The following is an 18,488-nucleotide window of genomic DNA, read 5'->3' as shown; positions in this document are numbered from 1 at the left end:
TCACATCATACCATGGAAGCCAGCAGAATCCGAGAGCACCGCTTTAATTTGCTCAGGGAGGACATCCTGGCCTTCTCTGCATTGCTGGTAAGAAACAAGAAAGGCTATAATCAAAGCTAAAACTCAAGATGGTGTACAGTTAATGATTGGTGATAAACACCAAAAACTTTAGAACAAACAAAGAGAAGTCTCATAAGACTTTTCTTCAAGCTTTGAAGTTAATCTTTACACTTCTAACTAAGGTTTGTGCTAGAACTGGGGTCCCTATCATCTAACACACCCCGTATGTATTTGACCCGTGGGATGGGGCTCTCAAACTCATGTATCATGTCAATTTATTAACTCTTAACTAACCATTATTCTGCTACCAAGTCAAGCTTCTCTTCAAATCTCTTCATATAATCTTTTAACAAAGATTCAACCTCAACATCAAATGCAACTCAGAAAGTCAAACCTAAATTGTTAATTTTGCAATTGCTATAATTCTCTGTTGCAAGATTGTCGGTATAATTTTGGAAGACAAAATATTATCACATTTGTCTCATGAACAGATGTAGGCACCAGAAATCAATATTGAATATGCAGAATGTGTTGCATCAACAACCAGTACACCACCACCAAGCCTTCTCCCACTAGTTAGGATTGGCTACTTGGCTACATGGATCAAGCAATGCCATTTGGCATAATGTGCTAATTCCCAAATAAACATCAATGACGAGAATCATAATAAAAGTAAGGCAAATCAATAATAGATATGTTCAGGTGAAGCTTGGCACAGGAGAGAGAATTATACCTCAGCTTTGAACACATCTAAAGCAAAGCCATTAAAACAGCTAATAACAGCCTGCTGTACATCCAATCCGAGGTTATCCAAAGCCTTCATGGTAGAAAGCAAAAGACCTGGTCGGCGGGTGCAGAACATATGAATGTTGACAGTTCTCCCTTCCCTTACTCTAACCTCAACCTATAAATGTCAGAAACACTAAAGTCAATTTAAAACAATTTAGCAAATCAACATGCAATTAAATTCTGTCAACATAAAAATATATCAATCTAGTCGGTAATCATTAGTTTCTTCTTAGACTTTGATAGGAATACAACTGCTGGCCTCCACTTCATGTTTACCAGAGAAAGAAGACAGGCAAGGAAGGAAAGAGCAGTAGTGGAAATGTGTAGGAGAAGTCTGTTAGCTGAAAGAGGGGGAGGAGTCTAGCCAAAATGACAGGTGACAGCAGGACGTTATAGAAGGGAGTGCCGGAGATATGAGGAGAGGTGCAAATTTTGCTCACCTTGTGGATCCACTCCACCACATGCCATCAAGATATACTAACCAGCTATAACTCACAAGTTCATTTTATATTATAATTATACAAATCTAAGATCTGTAAATATCAGATGCATTAGTTGTAGTTTCAATTGCAACATAATTCACATGGTCTGCGAACAACGGGCTGCAATTTTCACCTTGCACAAACAACAATTTTTGCAACTAAGTCAATCAAAAATCACCTTTGCAGCTTGGTTTTTAGGGCTTGGCAAGGTGCCAGGATACAGTTCCTCCTTGACCCGACAGGGAAGGGTTGGCAGGGTGGGTGTTAAAGGCTGAAAGCTTGTAGAAGAAGAAGGTGTCAGCGACGAGCCAGGTGGAGTTGACTCCAGCTCGTGATGAAGATCATTAATCCGCTGCAGCAACTCCTTCAAGTAGTCAATTGCATCCCCAAGTATTGAAGCCCTATCCATCTACCAACAAATGAAAGAACATTAGTATGCACCATTCCTAAGCTCCTAATACATAAAGGAATTGTCTCAACCTTAATAAACCAGTCACTGGCAACAACAATCAGACCAACACAGTCCTCTAAACTACAAATTCGTTAAAACTGACATGAATACACAACCCCCCACACTAGATTCTCCACCAAACATTAGTCACAAAATGACATTTCTCATTATAGGAGACAACAACAGGAAAAAGAGAGTGAGAATAATGTCATGTTTAGAAAAAATTCTCCATAAGCACTTGTAAAGAAGAAGAAAAAAAATTAAACTTCTTGCATAAGTTAAAATCAGTTTACAAATTAGTTTTTGGAAAAATTATGAGTGAAAACTTCTATAAAAGTTGAAGTTACAAGTTGGTAATTATAAATAAATATTTTCTTTTCCAGTACTTTAAAAAGGCACAATACCATGATATTTCAAAGGACAAAATTAGATACAAACTTTTATAAATAAAAGTTGAAGTTAAAAGTCAATTTTAAATAATAAATTTATCTTCCAACGCCTTAGAAAGGCACTAAAAAAGGCACAATTTCATGATACTAGAAAAAACAAGACTTTAAAAGAGACTTGGAGGTGTTCTCCAATTAAAATTAAAGTTTTTATTAAGCAGATTATCAAAGTGAAACTTAGCAACACCCTTTTGTCCTATTTCTAATTCTATATTGAAACAACAACTAATAAATATCTGTAATGAACAACAAGAGAACAAACATTGAAACAAAACCAGTAATGACCAACAGTTAATAAATAATTATTTCCAAAACCAAATTTTGTGGTTTTTGTTAGTCATACCTTGCTAATCTTGGGGACAACAGACCTGAGCATGTACAACCTATCATTGAGCTTCTTCCGGCGGCGCCTCTCCGCCATGAGATTCTTGGCGGGCAGCCCCTTCTTCTTCCCCTTGTTATCTCCACCATTCTCACTCAGCTTCAACCCATTGCTCTCATTCTGCTCATCAGACTCATAGTTCAACCCGGAACCGCCCACGTCAGCACTGCTCCCTTCCTCACCCTCCCCTCCTCCTTCCTGCCACTTCCTCCCCTTCCTTCTCACCATCTCCAGCCCCGGAATCTCCGCGGCTGTCCCCCTCCGCTTCCGGTACAGCGTCGGCTGCTGCTGCGGCGGCTCGAAATGAGGAGACCGCAGCAGAGCAGCCGCCTTTGCCCCGTCCGCAAACGGGACATTTACATTCCCAGGTCCAGCCAGGGCTTCGAGCTCCGAGAACTCGAAGCCCATCATCTGGGCCTGGGAAAAAAGATGGGGAGCAGGAGCAGAAGAGTGAAGCCCAGTGTCCAGGCCCAAATCAAAACCCGGGTCGAGGGCCATGTTGCTGCTGCTGCTGCTGTTGTTGAAGAAAGAAGGTGAGAAAGGGTCAAGAGAGAGAAAAGAGTCCATGTTAGGAACAAAAGGGATAGTAGTAGAACTAATTGAAGAGTTAAAGTAAGAGTCAAGTTGTTGAGGGTGTTGTTGAAGCATGGATTTAAAGGAAGGGATAAGAGGGGCACCCATGGCAATGGCAATGTTTTCTTCTTCCTCGGGAATAATATTGGGTGGTGCCGGTAGCGTGTAGCGCTCCATATTCATGAAAACGGAGAAGAGGGAAAAAAAAAAGTGAGAAGTGAGAACGTTTATGCGATGCTATATTGCTGTGTTTGTTGTTTTTTTGTTGTGGCCAGGAAATGAATGGAGAGGGAAACGGTTGGTGGGGTGTGGTTTATCCATGTGTGTCTGTTTCTCTCTGCGCTGTTGGTTTTTTTTATTTGGGGAAACTCGAAACTCTCTTGTTTAACTCTTATTGTATCATAGTGTTTGAGATATGATGGTGTTCTGTCAGAATTCCTAAGGAAAGGAAGTAACTGCGTTCTGTTAAAGTTTGATAATTCATACAGCCAAAAAGAGATAACGGTGTTCTTTGTAAACTATTTTACCTGATTCCAATGGAATTAGCCATTGAGTGTATTTATTGTGATGTAGAGAGATATCGCGGTTAAGACAAAGAAACATTGTCATTATCGAATCATTTTAACATTTTTTTATTTTTATTATTATGAAAATGGTTTGAAGTAATATTCAAGTTGAGTTTTACTTAGATCAACAAGACACTGATAGATCATTTTATACTTTGTGTTACAAAACTTTTATTTTGGTTTATTACTTTATAAAATGTAATTTTCTTTAATTTCTATAATGATAAAAGTATTGCAAACAGACTTAAAATAGAAGTAAAAAAAATTACAAATTGTCAACTTTTACAATATTTGAAATAAAATAAAAGTATCACCTGGCTTGTAAAGTTATTTTAGTTTAATCAACAATATAAAGTTCAAGTTTTTAAATATTAGAGGAAAAGTTTTATCGTTTGTAATTGTTTTATTCCAGAAGATATATATGATCTAGATATAAAAAAAAGTTTTCATTTTTTTATTACTCTTCACAGTTCAAATACTTATTATTGTGATTTAGAACTTATCATTTTTCAAAATACAATTATAAAATTTTATTTTTTTCTCACTACTACTATTATTATTATATATAAATCTTCTTCTTTTCTTGCAGCTCCCACCACACAAATCTCTCCTATATCCTAATTGTCTTTCCATTGTCATTTAAAGCTTCTAACTCTCACAAAATTATATTTGTTGTTTCAAATTGATAACATATATTAATGTTTGCATTGACCGTAAATTGAATATGGAAATATCAAGAGGGCATTATTTTCCTACTTAAATATAGAGGAGGTTTTGCTCTTTCATTATTACATTGTTTGTCATTTATTTCTATCAAGAGGTAATCTTTAAGTTTATTATTTTATGGTAACGATCATGTGTCATTTCCGGTTTTAAGAAACACAATTTATGCCTTGACAATTGAAAAAAAAAAATAACATAACAACTTATAAAATAAACATTGGACAATCTTATTTGTTGTCCCAGTGGATGAAATATGAAATGCGATATAACTTTACATGTTACCATATGATTCTCCGACCTAGTAAAATTGTTGTCATTACTAAGACACATTCAAAATTGATGGTGTGTGTCATTGTTTTTTTTATCTTTCTGGGACAGTATCATGTCAAGGGAGGTGAGATTGGATATCAGTTGGATGCTTCTTCCAATGGAATGTTGCAAATTTAATGATGAAACTACGAGAAATTTGATAAGTTAAAAATTACTTCAAAATAAAAAGAGGAAATAAGCAATTGAATAGAGCAAAGCAATAATTATTTAATTTTCTTTGTAATTTTATTTTATAAATTTTCCTTTTATATTTAATTATTTTCCATTTGTATTGATATATATATATATATATATATATATATATATATATATATATAATATTTGTCTTGAGTTGAAAAAATATCATGTTTGTTTAGTAGAAAAATATTTATATTTATTTAGTTATCCAAAAAATAACCTGTTAATTATTTCTCTTTAGTGAATTCTTAAATTTGTAGTTGAAGCTTTTAAATATCTAGCAAAAAAAAATATTAAAGGTTTTAGATTTTACACTTTTTATTGTTGCTTCTCTTTGTAGTTTGTATCCATAATAACCTATTATATATAATCTATCTATCTATAATCTATATTATATATAAAAGTTGTTATTTCTGCAATCTACATCTTTCCGCTAAAATTTTCACCATTATCAATATACCACATCAACAAAATTGTTTTTTCTTGTAATTTAATTATTTTAATTAAATTAGTAATAATTTGCCATTATTTACTAATTTTTTTTAGCCATAATTTAATCAAACGCTTCAAAACTTAATTAAATATTTTTGCCAATAATTTTCGTGAAATTTTATTCTTTTAATTAAATTAGTCATGATTTACTAATGTTTTTTAGCCGTAATTTAATTAAATGTTTCAAAAACTTAATTGAATATTGATGCCTATTCCTCTTCTTCTTTCAACCTTAACTAGCATAATACCTCGTGTCTTACATGAATATCAAATTTATATTTGATAACTTGAATTATTTTATAGTGTTATAATTTTGTAATATATTATCAATTACTTTGTATATTTTTTAATGAATGTGTGTGTTAATATACCAAATTAAGTGTTATATTAAATTAGCTTTGAAAATAATCATTCATTTTAAATTTTGGTATACCAAAATAATACTGTTAAATTATTTTCATAATATTTTTGTAATGTTTTGTCTTTTGAGAATATGTTGCGTTAGAAGAAGAAAATATAAAAGCATAAAATAAACTATTAAAATAAATTAATGATAAAAATAAAAAAAAAATATTACACTAGAGGAAGAAGATAAAAAAAAATTGTTTACACCAAGGATATATATTCCAATCAATAGTGTTATGTCAACTACTAATTTTGGCAAAGCATAAAGATCACCTAAGCATGTATTGTATTGTCTCTTCTAATAAAGTCTTCTTCTTCGTATGTATGGTTGGAAAAAAAAATTTAAAGAGCATCATAAATAATTTTAAAAAAGTAGTTCCTTTGAAAAAAAATTAAGGAAAAATAAAGAAATGGAAACTATTAGACTAAATATGTAAAAAAAATCAAATAAAATAGATAAAAACTCAGCTTAAATAATTTGTGTTTCTTGTTTGCATTTATCCCACCATTGAAACCAGATAAAAAAGAATAAAAATATTAGCATTGACTATTCTTGAAAGGAACAATGCAAATGATGAAAAACAACAAAAATACTTTTAAAAAAAAAGACAAATCATATATAATCTTACCTTAGAAAAGAAAAGGAAAATCAAATGAAAAATAATGAAAGATAATTTAAAAAAAAAGAAAAGAAAGAAATATTACTATTAACGAAAAAGTAAATATATAAAATATAAACTAAACCTTAAAGTAGAGAAAGAATAAAAAAGAAGTCAATGTATTTGCTCCATTGAAACTAAATAAAATAAAAGGAATAAAAAGTGTCAATAATTAACTATTTAAAATGAAATTAATAAACTGAAAAATAATAATAGATTGAAAGTGAATAAAATATAAAATAACATTAACAAATAAATCTTCAATACTAAATATTAAACAAATTGTGTAAAAAAAATTCAAATAAAATTGAAAAAGATAAAAAGAAGAAAAAAAAAACATATTTTAGAGAAAGAATAAAAAGGTCGATGCATTTATGTTTTTTGTTTGTATTAATTGATGTCTCCATTGAAACCGAATGAAATAAATAAAAAGTGTCATCTATTAGTTATTTCAAAAGAGAAAAATAATAATGAACTAAATTGAAAATAACAATATACTCTCGAGTATTTATAATTGTAACTCAAATCATGCAAGATTTTCTTAAGTTCTAAAGAGGATCGATCATAGGAGTAAGAAATGTCAGCATATGGTAGAGTTGACAAGGATGGGGAAGAAGAAGAGAATGACAGAGCATAAAAATGGGAGAGAGAGTATTGTGCGATTTTCGTTTAAAATCTAAATTTATAGAAACAAAGGAAGAGTACACAAGAAACATAACACCAAAATTCACGTAATAATATGTAATAATTAAATTATTATTGACGAATCCATTATGGTTTAAACCTTCATATTTGTGCACTCTTACAAAATAGTTGTTGAAAATAATTATTATTTATTTATTATGATAGAAAAAAATCATTTTAAGATTTAAAATACACCAATCAATTAATATATGAATTATTATAATAATTATTAATTATTATTTCAGGTATTTATGATAAGATAGTTATTTACAGAAATAAAATAATAATTAAATAATGCCCTATTAGAATAGAATGAATATATAATAAAATATAATTTGTTTACATAATAAAATAATATTTATTTGAATAAGTAATTGAATTGAATAATGTGATTTAATTATAATTTTAGAGGAAATAAATATGTGATGTGATATTACTCCATATAATCAAACTTTATTTTATAATATATATATATATATATATATATATATATATATATATATTATAGATTAAATATTTTTTATTGGTCATTTATTAGTTTTATTTAATGACATTTGATTTGCATAATTTTTGTTTAATTAGTATGCAGATATTGAATAAGGAGTAAATGTTTTTTCAATTTTTGCAATTTAACAACGCAGTAGTGTCTTCTCATCTTCCAAGTCCTCTCTTGTTTCAAATGAACAAAAACTCAATTTTTGTAAGTTTCAAAATTTATCTCGGAATTTATGCCCTTCTCTCGTCCTCTCTCATTATTTAGTACTATCAAAGTTTATGTCCTAAAATCTCACACTTGTAGACTACATTCTTTGAATCCTCTCAATCTCAATTTTTACCAACTATGTTCTCAAATCGTTCGAACCCTTCTTCTCAATCTCTCATTTTCCTTTTAATTTCTCTTGTCCTTCTCAATTATGGAAGAGACATCATAGATGTTTGCTATGAAAAGGATTGGCGTGCGAACCATGTGACGTAAAAAAGGTGGTTGTGATTAGCTAAGCTACCCTGCTAATATGAGTTTCCAATAACTATTTTTTGAAGTTGGACAGGGAAGGGGGTTGTTATGTTTTGCTAATAAAAAATAATAAAAATCAATGATTAATTATATTAATTCAATTTAATTAATTTTAGGTAACAACATTGATAATAAAAACATTAAAAACTTCTTTGCATCAAACTTTTCTAATTCTTAAATTAATGAACATACTGATTAAATTAAAATTTAATATATTAGATTTTGGATTGATTAAAAACTTATGTTCTCAATTAATTGCTATTAATTATAAATTATATAAAAAGAAAACAACGCGTGCATCTCACCAATAACCTCACTAGTTATTATTATAAACAAAGATTTGATTGTTTGAAATTATAAGGGGACACTTTTTATAGTTTGCATCAAGGATATATTCTAATTGATAATTAAAGATTAACTTCTTTCAAGATATAGAAATTATTAAAATAGGTTTTGTTTTTTCCAACAAATTATATGGTGACAGTACTCTTCAAACATGTATCTTTTTTCCCTTAAACATATATTCAATGTTTATAGTTTATTAATAAATAATTACATATATGAACGGGAGGTATGATTAAGGATTTATGGAGGTATATTTAACAATTGTTAATCCTATTTTAAATATTTCAATCAATCAACTAAATATTGTGTTGGGAAACGTATAATCAATTAGTTAAATATTCAACCAATTTTTATTTTAAAGAAAATAAATTATAGTATAAAATAGTCTTGTCATTATATGTTAAGTTTGTACACTTTTACATATACTAATAATATTTTAACTAATTAATAGTGTAAAATATTTTACATTGATAATGTATACTACGTAGTCATTCAAGTCATTATTTTAATCAATTATACTTTAAGTTAGGAATGTTTATGGGGTATGGATCTTCCGCGAACCCAAATAGACCAAAATCGATTTAACCAGTTTGGATTGGATCATTAATGTATTTTGGTCAAAATCAAACTAAATTGATTAAAATCGTTCATGTATTAGTTGAATCATGAGTTTAAATTTATAAATTCAATCGAAACCGAATCGAATCAATCAAATTTTTTTGATTTGTTTGGTTTGGCTTTAGATACTGTTAATATTGAGACTCCAAGTGTTGAAAATACTATTGAAATTTTTTTAAGGTATTACTTTCAAGTACATGGTTATTTGTTTCACTTTTTTTTCATATTTATTTTTCTGTTTATAATATTAACGAATTACATTTTATTCATTTGTTTCAATTAATTTGGTTGCAATAAATCTAGTTCTAGCAAATCTGGTTGTACCAAAACTTATTGCAAGAAATTAGTTTGTAAGAAATAATTGTGATTTAAATTATTATAATAAATATTGTTGAAGAATATTTTGTTTTAATTTGTATCAGTCAAGTCTAGTCTATTGTAGAATATTATATTAATGGTATTAAATGAATCAATTCTACTATTTTCAGACATATGATATGATAATATTGTATTAATTGTGTTGGATATTAATATGAATCATGGTATAAATTAGTAATTTTAAGAAGAAAAAAAATTAAATTTAAATGAGTAATTTGTTGGTTCGAACCGAACCAAACCATTCATGAATGAGTTAGGTTTCAAAAAAATTGTAAAAATCAAACCGAACCAAACTAATTAAATTTGATTGGATTGAGAATGATAAAAAAACAATGATCACTGCCAAAATTTGTTTATTTTTTAATCACTCACAAAAGTATTTGTTTAATTTTTTTTAAAAAAAGTTGAACATATTGAAAAAAAATGTTACAAACATCTTCCACGGTAAAAGTGAAAATGGCAACATTGAAGCTGAAAAATTACTCATAGCTGAATTACGGGGTACAGGGTTACAGTTTGGCTGGGCAAACCCACATGTCTCAACCCAAGTTAGGTTCGAACGGGATTCAGCATGTGTAGCTGTTAGGTGTTACTACTTGTTCGGACACTCATGAATCAGTGAATCATCCAATTGTGCCACGACCGTACTATATATCAGAATTTTCTGAAACGCCCATTAGAGCATATATTGATCAAGCTCACACGCATACAGGGAAAAGCAGGGAAAAATCTTTCTTCTGCAAGATAATTATATGGCTGGTTCACTGGGGTGTCATTTTTCTCTTTGCTGTTAAGAGTAAATATTTTATATCAATATATCATATTTGTGAAATAAACAAAAAAGTGAAGTAGTAAGTTTTTGTCAATATGTTATGTTTCTTTTATTTTAAAAAAATTGTTAATTAAAGTATATCTTGCATGAATGGTGATGTTAGAACATCGCAATATTTAGTGAAAAGAGTTTCTGATGTCGTACAATATTTTTGAAAATAAAATCTGTTTGGCAAAATTGGGGTTGAAATTGATTTTCACCCAATTTTGAAAGACTTTCATGTGAGATTTAAAAACTAGAAAAAGATGTTCCTATTCAGAGTTTTAAGTTTTTTTTTCCTTTCCTCCCTCGTTGAAACGAAACGAAACATCTACCAATCGGTTCCCAACTTCAATCAGACATGGCAACTCCACTGCCATGCAAGTAACCAACAGTAAAGTTTTAAGTCAAAATATAAGATATATATATATATATATATATATATATATATATATTAGAAATTAAATTTTTTATCATAAAAATTTACATGACTTAAATGTAAAATAAAATATTAAATTTTAATAGATGAACCTTAGTTGAATAAATTAAAAGTTGTTTTTGTTTTAATTTTCAAGAAGAGAAAAATGTATTTGTATAAGGGTGTTATTATTTTTTATCTGAGTTTTTATTTTAACTTTCAAGAGAATGAGAGAAAAATGTATTTGTATAAGGGTGTTATTATTTCTTATAATCATTGACTGGGATACTCTACTACAATGATATACTATTTGGGATGAGTTACAATCTTATAATTGTGATAAGAAAATATTTTTGAGATGAGATGATTTCGTGAAATTTTTGTGTGTGTTATTAGTTTTTTTACTGTACAATCTTTCAGAACCAACCGTGAAACCAATTGTCGGCAAAAACCTCCAATGGTGGCAATTACGATCTCGTGCAAGGCTCAAGAGTGACCATTGTTCTATTTTCTTTCGATAAGATCATCGTTCTAAAATTGACAACTATTTGGAAACAAAAAAGTTAAATTAAAAATTAAGAACAGAAAACTAGTTTTAGTCTGTAAAAATTTTAAAACTTGAAACCAAAAATTAAAACACCTCAAATGGGGCCTTATATTAGATGGGTTGTTCTGCTAAAAGAAGTGAAAAGAGTGAATATATTATTCCATTTCGTGCAAATATGAGACAATATAAGCAGAAGATACATGGTTCATACTTCATAGTTCATAGAGTTCAACGTATATATAGTAATTTTTTTCTAAGAAAGACAAGAGTTACTGTATAAAAAAGTATAAGGGTTCTCAAACTATCAAAATATAATCAAAAGGTTCACTTACAAATTATATAATTTAACGGTGATATAGATTATTTAAAACAACTTTATACTATCTTTTAATTACAAATTATTATTGATATTACTTTTAAAATAGTTATTAATAAAAGCGATAAATTTATTATATATGGCAATGATGTGAATTATGATTAAATAATGATGTAATCCTCTTAAATATAAATCACAAAACCATATGGATGAAGATCTAAGCATAAATGAGTTTCGTAACAGAATAAAAAATTCAACTTCTTGTTGCAAAAAATAATGCTGTTCCTAAATAGTCCACAATGTCCATATGAGACAGGAAACCAAATAGAACAACCAGCTTGCTTAAGTAGAATATAGTATAATTGTTTGCATGAAAATATTTTTAGAACCTCCAACCATAAATGAAGAACCCGCCTCCTTCATTTCTAATTTTTCACATTAATGTTGTGCCCGCGTCCAAAACAAATTCCATATGCATGGAAACGATCCTTTTCATTAATTAACTTCTTTTCCTCTTCATTTTTCCATTATCATGCTTAGTTTTGAGGAAATAAATGATAGGAGCATTCTCCAGAATATCTGTATCATCTTCATGTCATTTCTTTTTTTTTTAAAATATATAATAATAAAAGAAATGAAAAAAAAATTAAGAAATAGAGGTCTTTTTCATTCCACATGCAAATGCAATATTTTAGTAAAATATGTTACTATACAAGAAAAGTACTCCCCAAGCAAAATTTGTATATAAATGATTAGTAATTAATTAAATTATCTGCAAAACCTTTTATGCTTTTTTTATATTGCTTTAAATAATAAATCAATTCACATATATTAGTCTTAGTATCATGATTACCCAGTTTTTTAAAGAAAAAAAACGTTGGTGAGGTAGGATCGAATAGTTCATGAAACAAACCAACATAGATTCATCAACTATACAGTGTTGTTCGGATTTTGAACAAGTGGTGTAGTTTCCATGAGCCAACATGTTTGTTGACAAGAAATATTTGAAACTTGAAGATTTAAATTAAGAAGAGCACCCAGCAGCCACAATTTAATGAAATCACAAGCTTGTTACATGTCCTTTTAGTTTCTTTTGATTAGTTTACATTTTGAATGATCTATGACATGCATGCATATACTCAATTATTAATTCACCGGGGAAGATAAAGAATTAAAGATACTATAAGATTTACTGTTGGGCCTTGGGGACCAGAAAGCGAAAAGGTAGAAAATTAGAAATATATACACCTCATGAAAATTTTAATATACAGAGCAAATTGATTTTCTCTTTCTCATTCTTGCTCCATTATTTTGATTGTTTCCAATATATTTGATCAACTTTCTATCATTGAGGCGCCAAAGCCATAAATTGCTTACATGTGGTCATATATCATTAATTCTGAGAGTGATACTTAAACTCTATTCTTTATCTTTTTTCATTAAAATAAAACTTTAATTTGGGAAATTAAGTCTAGCCTTGTCCTTTTTCTTTCTTAAAAAAAGTGGTTTTCTGATCAGTCCAAGAAAAGTTATTTATCTCAATATTGAAAATTCACAAGAATGTTTTTTTACAACTTAATCTTGTACAGCTATAAAATTTAAATCAGTACTTACATATTTATTTATAGAGCCATGCTTTATAAAATCAATTATCGAGTATAGTCTATCATAGAATTATGGTGGCTTGAACAAGAAATTGAACCTCAAGTTGCCATTTGAACGAAGCAATATTCAAAGCAAGTTTTTGGAATAAATATTTCAAAACAAACCCAAGCATCTCGTGATCCCTTTTATCCCTGGTTTTATCACACCTACGTACTCTTGTTCAACGCTTGCCCTATTTCCCTTCCACTTGTCCCTCCCTCCTTGTATCTGCAAACTAACCAAGCGATTTCATCAAACTTCAAGGACAAAAAAAAATTATTGATAAAAAAGAAGTGCGTGTTTGAAACGACCCCACTCAATTCTCATTGGCTTCTTTCATGTTAGGGTTTTCTATCTTTGATCATTTTAAATTGTGCTACAATATTTTAAAACAATTCTCTTAATTGTTAAGTAACGATAATATTATTCTTCTATATTTCTAAGATATTTAGTACATTATTTTTGTTTAGGATTTTTTTATAGAATGTTTAAAATATTACCGTTTTATCATACATATAAAACATCAACATATCTTTAATTTGAGTATAATTAACAGTTATGTAGTTATGTTATTCGGTACGAAGAATACAAGACACGAAATGTACCTGTAACAAAGTAGGTCAATGAGTTTTTTAAAAAATAAATATTCATTAACATATTTTAAAAACACATGAATGAATTTATGACAAAAATCACCAGTCGTGCAACAGTAAAAAATAATTTTCATACCAAATAGTATTTTCCTAAAATTAATTAGTCTTTAATTTCTTGAGTAAGGTTTGAGATTCAAGTTTTATATATAAATAAAAAATTAATTAGAAAATAAAATTCCATTAAAAAATAACTAATCACAATTTTTTATGATCGAAATCATTTATCGACAAGTCGAACATATTTTACATAAGAATAAGATAGATTAAAAAGAAAAGAAGAAAAGTTCAACGGACTTCCAAATGACCTCGCTGAAATGGTGTTGTTTCAGAAAACTCTATATATCATTTCATGATGGCAGAAAAAAGCAAAACCCTTTTTGATTGCGTAGCCAACATAGATTTTAGGGTCCATCTTCTATAATTCATACTATTATGATCAGTTTCAAACATAATCACTGGTCACGTGACACTGTCATCGATATCTTGACGACAACACGTGGCTCACATGCAAATAAGGTAAGGGATAGAAAGTGAGTGACTAGAGTAGCATGCAAGAGCCAAGACAAGGGCAAGTCCTCTCTTGCATCAAAACATATATATAAATCTGTATCATCTCATGAATTCGTTAATCATATAATTTATATTGTATGAAAAAATAATATTAAAAGCAATCAATATCAAACTTTTTAAAATAATTGAAATATTTATAAAAATTTCTTTATCAAGAGAATACGAAACAACTCTTTTTTATTATTCTTCCTTTGAAATATTTTTTTAAGTATCTCGTGAGGAAAAACTTTTAAAATTATATATAAAAAACTTTGACTTTAAAGAGTTTTAGAAACACACTCCTTCTTATACACATTAATTCTTTCACTAATTAAAATTATAATATTAAGAGAGAGATTCACTATATAAATATAATGTAACATTCATAAAATTTTATAATTTTTAATAAATTTTAACTAATAAAAAAAAGAAGTGTTTTCAAGTAAAATATGTCTGAGAGTACGTCCACGGCATTTCTCTTAATTAGTTAATTTTTTGGGTAGCTCATCCATATTTCCTAATATTTGTAGAAGCCACTACCCAAAAAAACAAAGGATATAAATTTTCCTACTATAGCAAACCAGTTGTTGATAATTGCTTGTACATTAAAGTCATATTTCTAATTCTAGCTAGACCTGCCCTTATTTCATGATTAGTTTTGGGCTTTCGGCCTTTCTTCGCACCCAGTTATAGGCTTTTTTTATATAAAAAAATTATCCATAAAAATTATAAACAATGTTAAAAAATTTATAATAACTCATATATCTTTCCTACTTAATGAATGATTCCATTGACTCATTTTTTAAAATCTACTATTGAATAGGAGTGCCCTTATATATCTAGATATTAAAAACATATAATAAGATAAATATATAAATTTTTGAAATTTAAATTTAGTTTTTAAAAATATTTAATTATGTTAAGACTAAAATTTGTATATATAAATGATATTTGTGTTATGTTTAATTCAATTGATTGAAAAACAAACGAAAATTATTGTAAATTTTCTAATAGTTCGACTCTTTCATTTGAATTAAAAAAAATTATTTATTTTTATAAAATAATTATTATATGTGCATTTAAATAAAATGTGGTTATCGTCACCATGTCTAGAAGAAGAAAGCCTCTTAGATCCTTTGGAGATTAGAAGGGGCAGAAATCAGAAGCCCATGCAGGGTTGAAGCCAAGTCCGGACAAAAGTGTGGGACCATAGTAATTGAATGGCAAAGGAATGTATAAAAGTCATTGTCTTTACAGCTCACACTCTCCATTTATATTTTCATTTTAGTTTTTACAGTTGTATTTGTGTTGGTGCAAAAATCACATATTTAAATATTAACACACTTTCACTTAAATTAACTATCAATTATATTTTAATTATTTACAACCCTTAAACATAAATGTTAATATTATTTCACGTAAGGATTTCATGTCTATCCATGTTCTAAGATTTCCATGTTCACATATTTTAAGAAGATTTAAATATGTTTTTGGGCATTTAAATTTGAATGATTATTTTTTTAGTTTTTAAAAAATTATTAATATCTCAAAATTTTAAAATATTACTTAATTTTTCTATTTCTTTTTGTTAATAGTGTCTAATTTATGATAGTTTTCGTAGCTGAACTTTTATAATTTAATTTCTTTAAAAATAATTTGTCACAGTTTAAAATTACCATAAATAAAAATAAAAATATCACAATTCAACATTTGTGTTTTTATTTTTCTTCTTTAAAACAGTCAAAAAATATATAAAAAAAATCATCAATTCATATGAATCAAGTATTTAGGTGATTTAAAATCGTTAGAAATTACTTTTAAAAAAATTAAATTAAAAATATTTATTTTCACGTTAAAAGTAATCACAAATTATAAAACCATAAATATAATAAACAAAGAGAAATTAAAAGTAATTTTTCAAAAATTTAAATAATTAATAAAAATAATTTTTTTTAAAAAAATTAAAAATAATTATCCAAATTTAAAAGAATAAAAACATATTTAATTATTTTAAGAATTGAGATTACAAATTTACAACTCAACTCAAGATATATATATTATGTATATAAATACTTAAAATCTGTCTTGGATTTGATACACGTGACCTTATAAATGAACCTTTTCCCGCCATTAGCTTTTACCTTTTTTTTTTGTTTTATTGTACATTTTTAATTTCAATTGATTTTCATTTTATTTTTCTCTACTAACCGTGTAAAGTACAAATTTTTTGGATTTATACTCTCTTACATATTTTATAAAATATTAAATTATTTTAAAAGAAATAAAGAGATAATAAAAAATTCCTTTCTAACATATACAAAAGCAATTAGGATGCTTGAATAAATTTATGTGAAATTGTTTCAACTTAATTGATAATTTTGAGTTTAAATTTTAGGCATGTATTTGTTAAATATTTAAAGAGAATTTTTTTTTGTCTCTTATGAAAGATACCTGTAATTTTTAATAAAAAATACACATACAAAAACAAGTATAAAAAGTGAAGTAAGCTAATTATATATTTAAAAATATTTTTTAAATGTGTTTTTTATTCTTGTTCATAAAAACTTTTTCTATTTCATCCACTCTCATATTTTAAACTAATATTTTAGTGTGTACAATACACGTCATAAATGTTTATTTTATATTATTTTTAAAAGAGATTGCCAATAACTAAAAGTATACTTATATTAATTATAATTTAAATCATTTATTCGAAATTTAAAACATAATTTATATATTCAAATATATTTATATTTAAATTTAAATTATACAAAAATAAATTTTACCTTGTTTTTACATTAGTATTATTCCTTTGGCTTATTTAAATAAACATTAAATTTATAGGATTTTTCGTGTCAAAATATAAAAAGCTAAAAATTATCCTTACCTCCATATATTGCATTTGAAATAACGACCTTTTTGAAAATTGTGTCCTGTCGTTCTGTTTTGTCTTTTGAAATCTTCTTTTTTGTCTTTATTTATATAGGAATATAGATTTTTAAAAACTAGAGACAAATCTCATTGGATGCCTTTTTGGATACTTTTGTCTCCTCAAAACAATTATAATCAATTAAAATCTAATTGTAAAATGTATAATAAGTATGACTATATGCTGGAAGATGGGTTCTAACTTCAGTGTTGAATTTGAAAAATAAAAAAATTGTACACGATTTTGTAACAGGTTTAAAAATTTCCTATTAACAAACATAACTTTGTAGACTATGAATCATTGTTGATTTCATTATTACTCACTGATTTACCTTGCGATATTAGGATACGTTTCTGAGCATGATAAGAAGACTATGACCACACTACATGCTAGTTAGGTGGGTAAGTTTATTAACATTTGAGTTGTAACCCTCGTGATATGAATAAAATTTGGAAATTAAACTTTTATAAACGTATAATGGAATCACTTGTACCTTCACCTATGTCCCATCATAGTAAATGTGTGTAAAGTGTATACAAAAGTGACCATAACGAATTATCAAATATGTAGGCCACACCTTGCTCATGGCAACCATCCCGTGGGCCAGACCAGATGTATAGGACCCTTCACTCTTATCCCTATCTCTATCTATGCCTTTAACATATACCACAAGAGTTTGATCTCATCACAGTTATTTACTTATTTACTTATTTTGTCCTTCAGGACTTCACTGAACTCAATTTTTGTACGCCACTCTTTTCATTGGATCAAAACATAAATAGAGGACTTCTTAAATTAGAAAAAAAAAACCACTTCAACATACTCATAAACCAACCATAGTACATTACACAAATTAACAAGAGAAAATAATCTATACGCTCACAATATAATTAAATTTTACACTCATTTAATTATAAATTACCATATGCCATAAATTTGTTGAGTTTTATAATAATAATAATTATAAAAATCATACCTAACATGATTCTTGATTGGTTGATTTACACCGACAATACATAGAAATTATACTCAGTTAATAACTAGGG

The 18,488-nt window shown here is 27.8% G+C and overlaps 1 protein-coding gene across 1 annotated transcript; it reads right to left on the bottom strand.

Annotated features, from left to right (window-relative positions):
- ICE2 (inducer of CBF expression 2) lies at positions 1-3,366 on the bottom strand. The gene is made up of 4 exons (NM_001251648.1): positions 2,572-3,366; positions 1,510-1,740; positions 794-964; positions 1-84 (listed from the first exon to the last, which is right to left on the bottom strand). The coding sequence occupies exons 1-4, from the start codon at positions 3,364-3,366 to the stop codon at positions 1-3; spliced, it is 1,281 nt and encodes a 426-aa protein (NP_001238577.1).
- Between the last annotated feature and the right edge of the window lie 15,122 nt (positions 3,367-18,488).

Source organism: Glycine max, chromosome 19, assembly GCF_000004515.6.
Source record: "Glycine max cultivar Williams 82 chromosome 19, Glycine_max_v4.0, whole genome shotgun sequence".
In the NCBI taxonomy this organism is placed as follows: Eukaryota; Viridiplantae; Streptophyta; class Magnoliopsida; order Fabales; family Fabaceae; genus Glycine; species Glycine max.
Note: the sequence above shows the minus strand (reverse complement) of the source record. Positions and strands in the feature narration are given on the sequence as shown.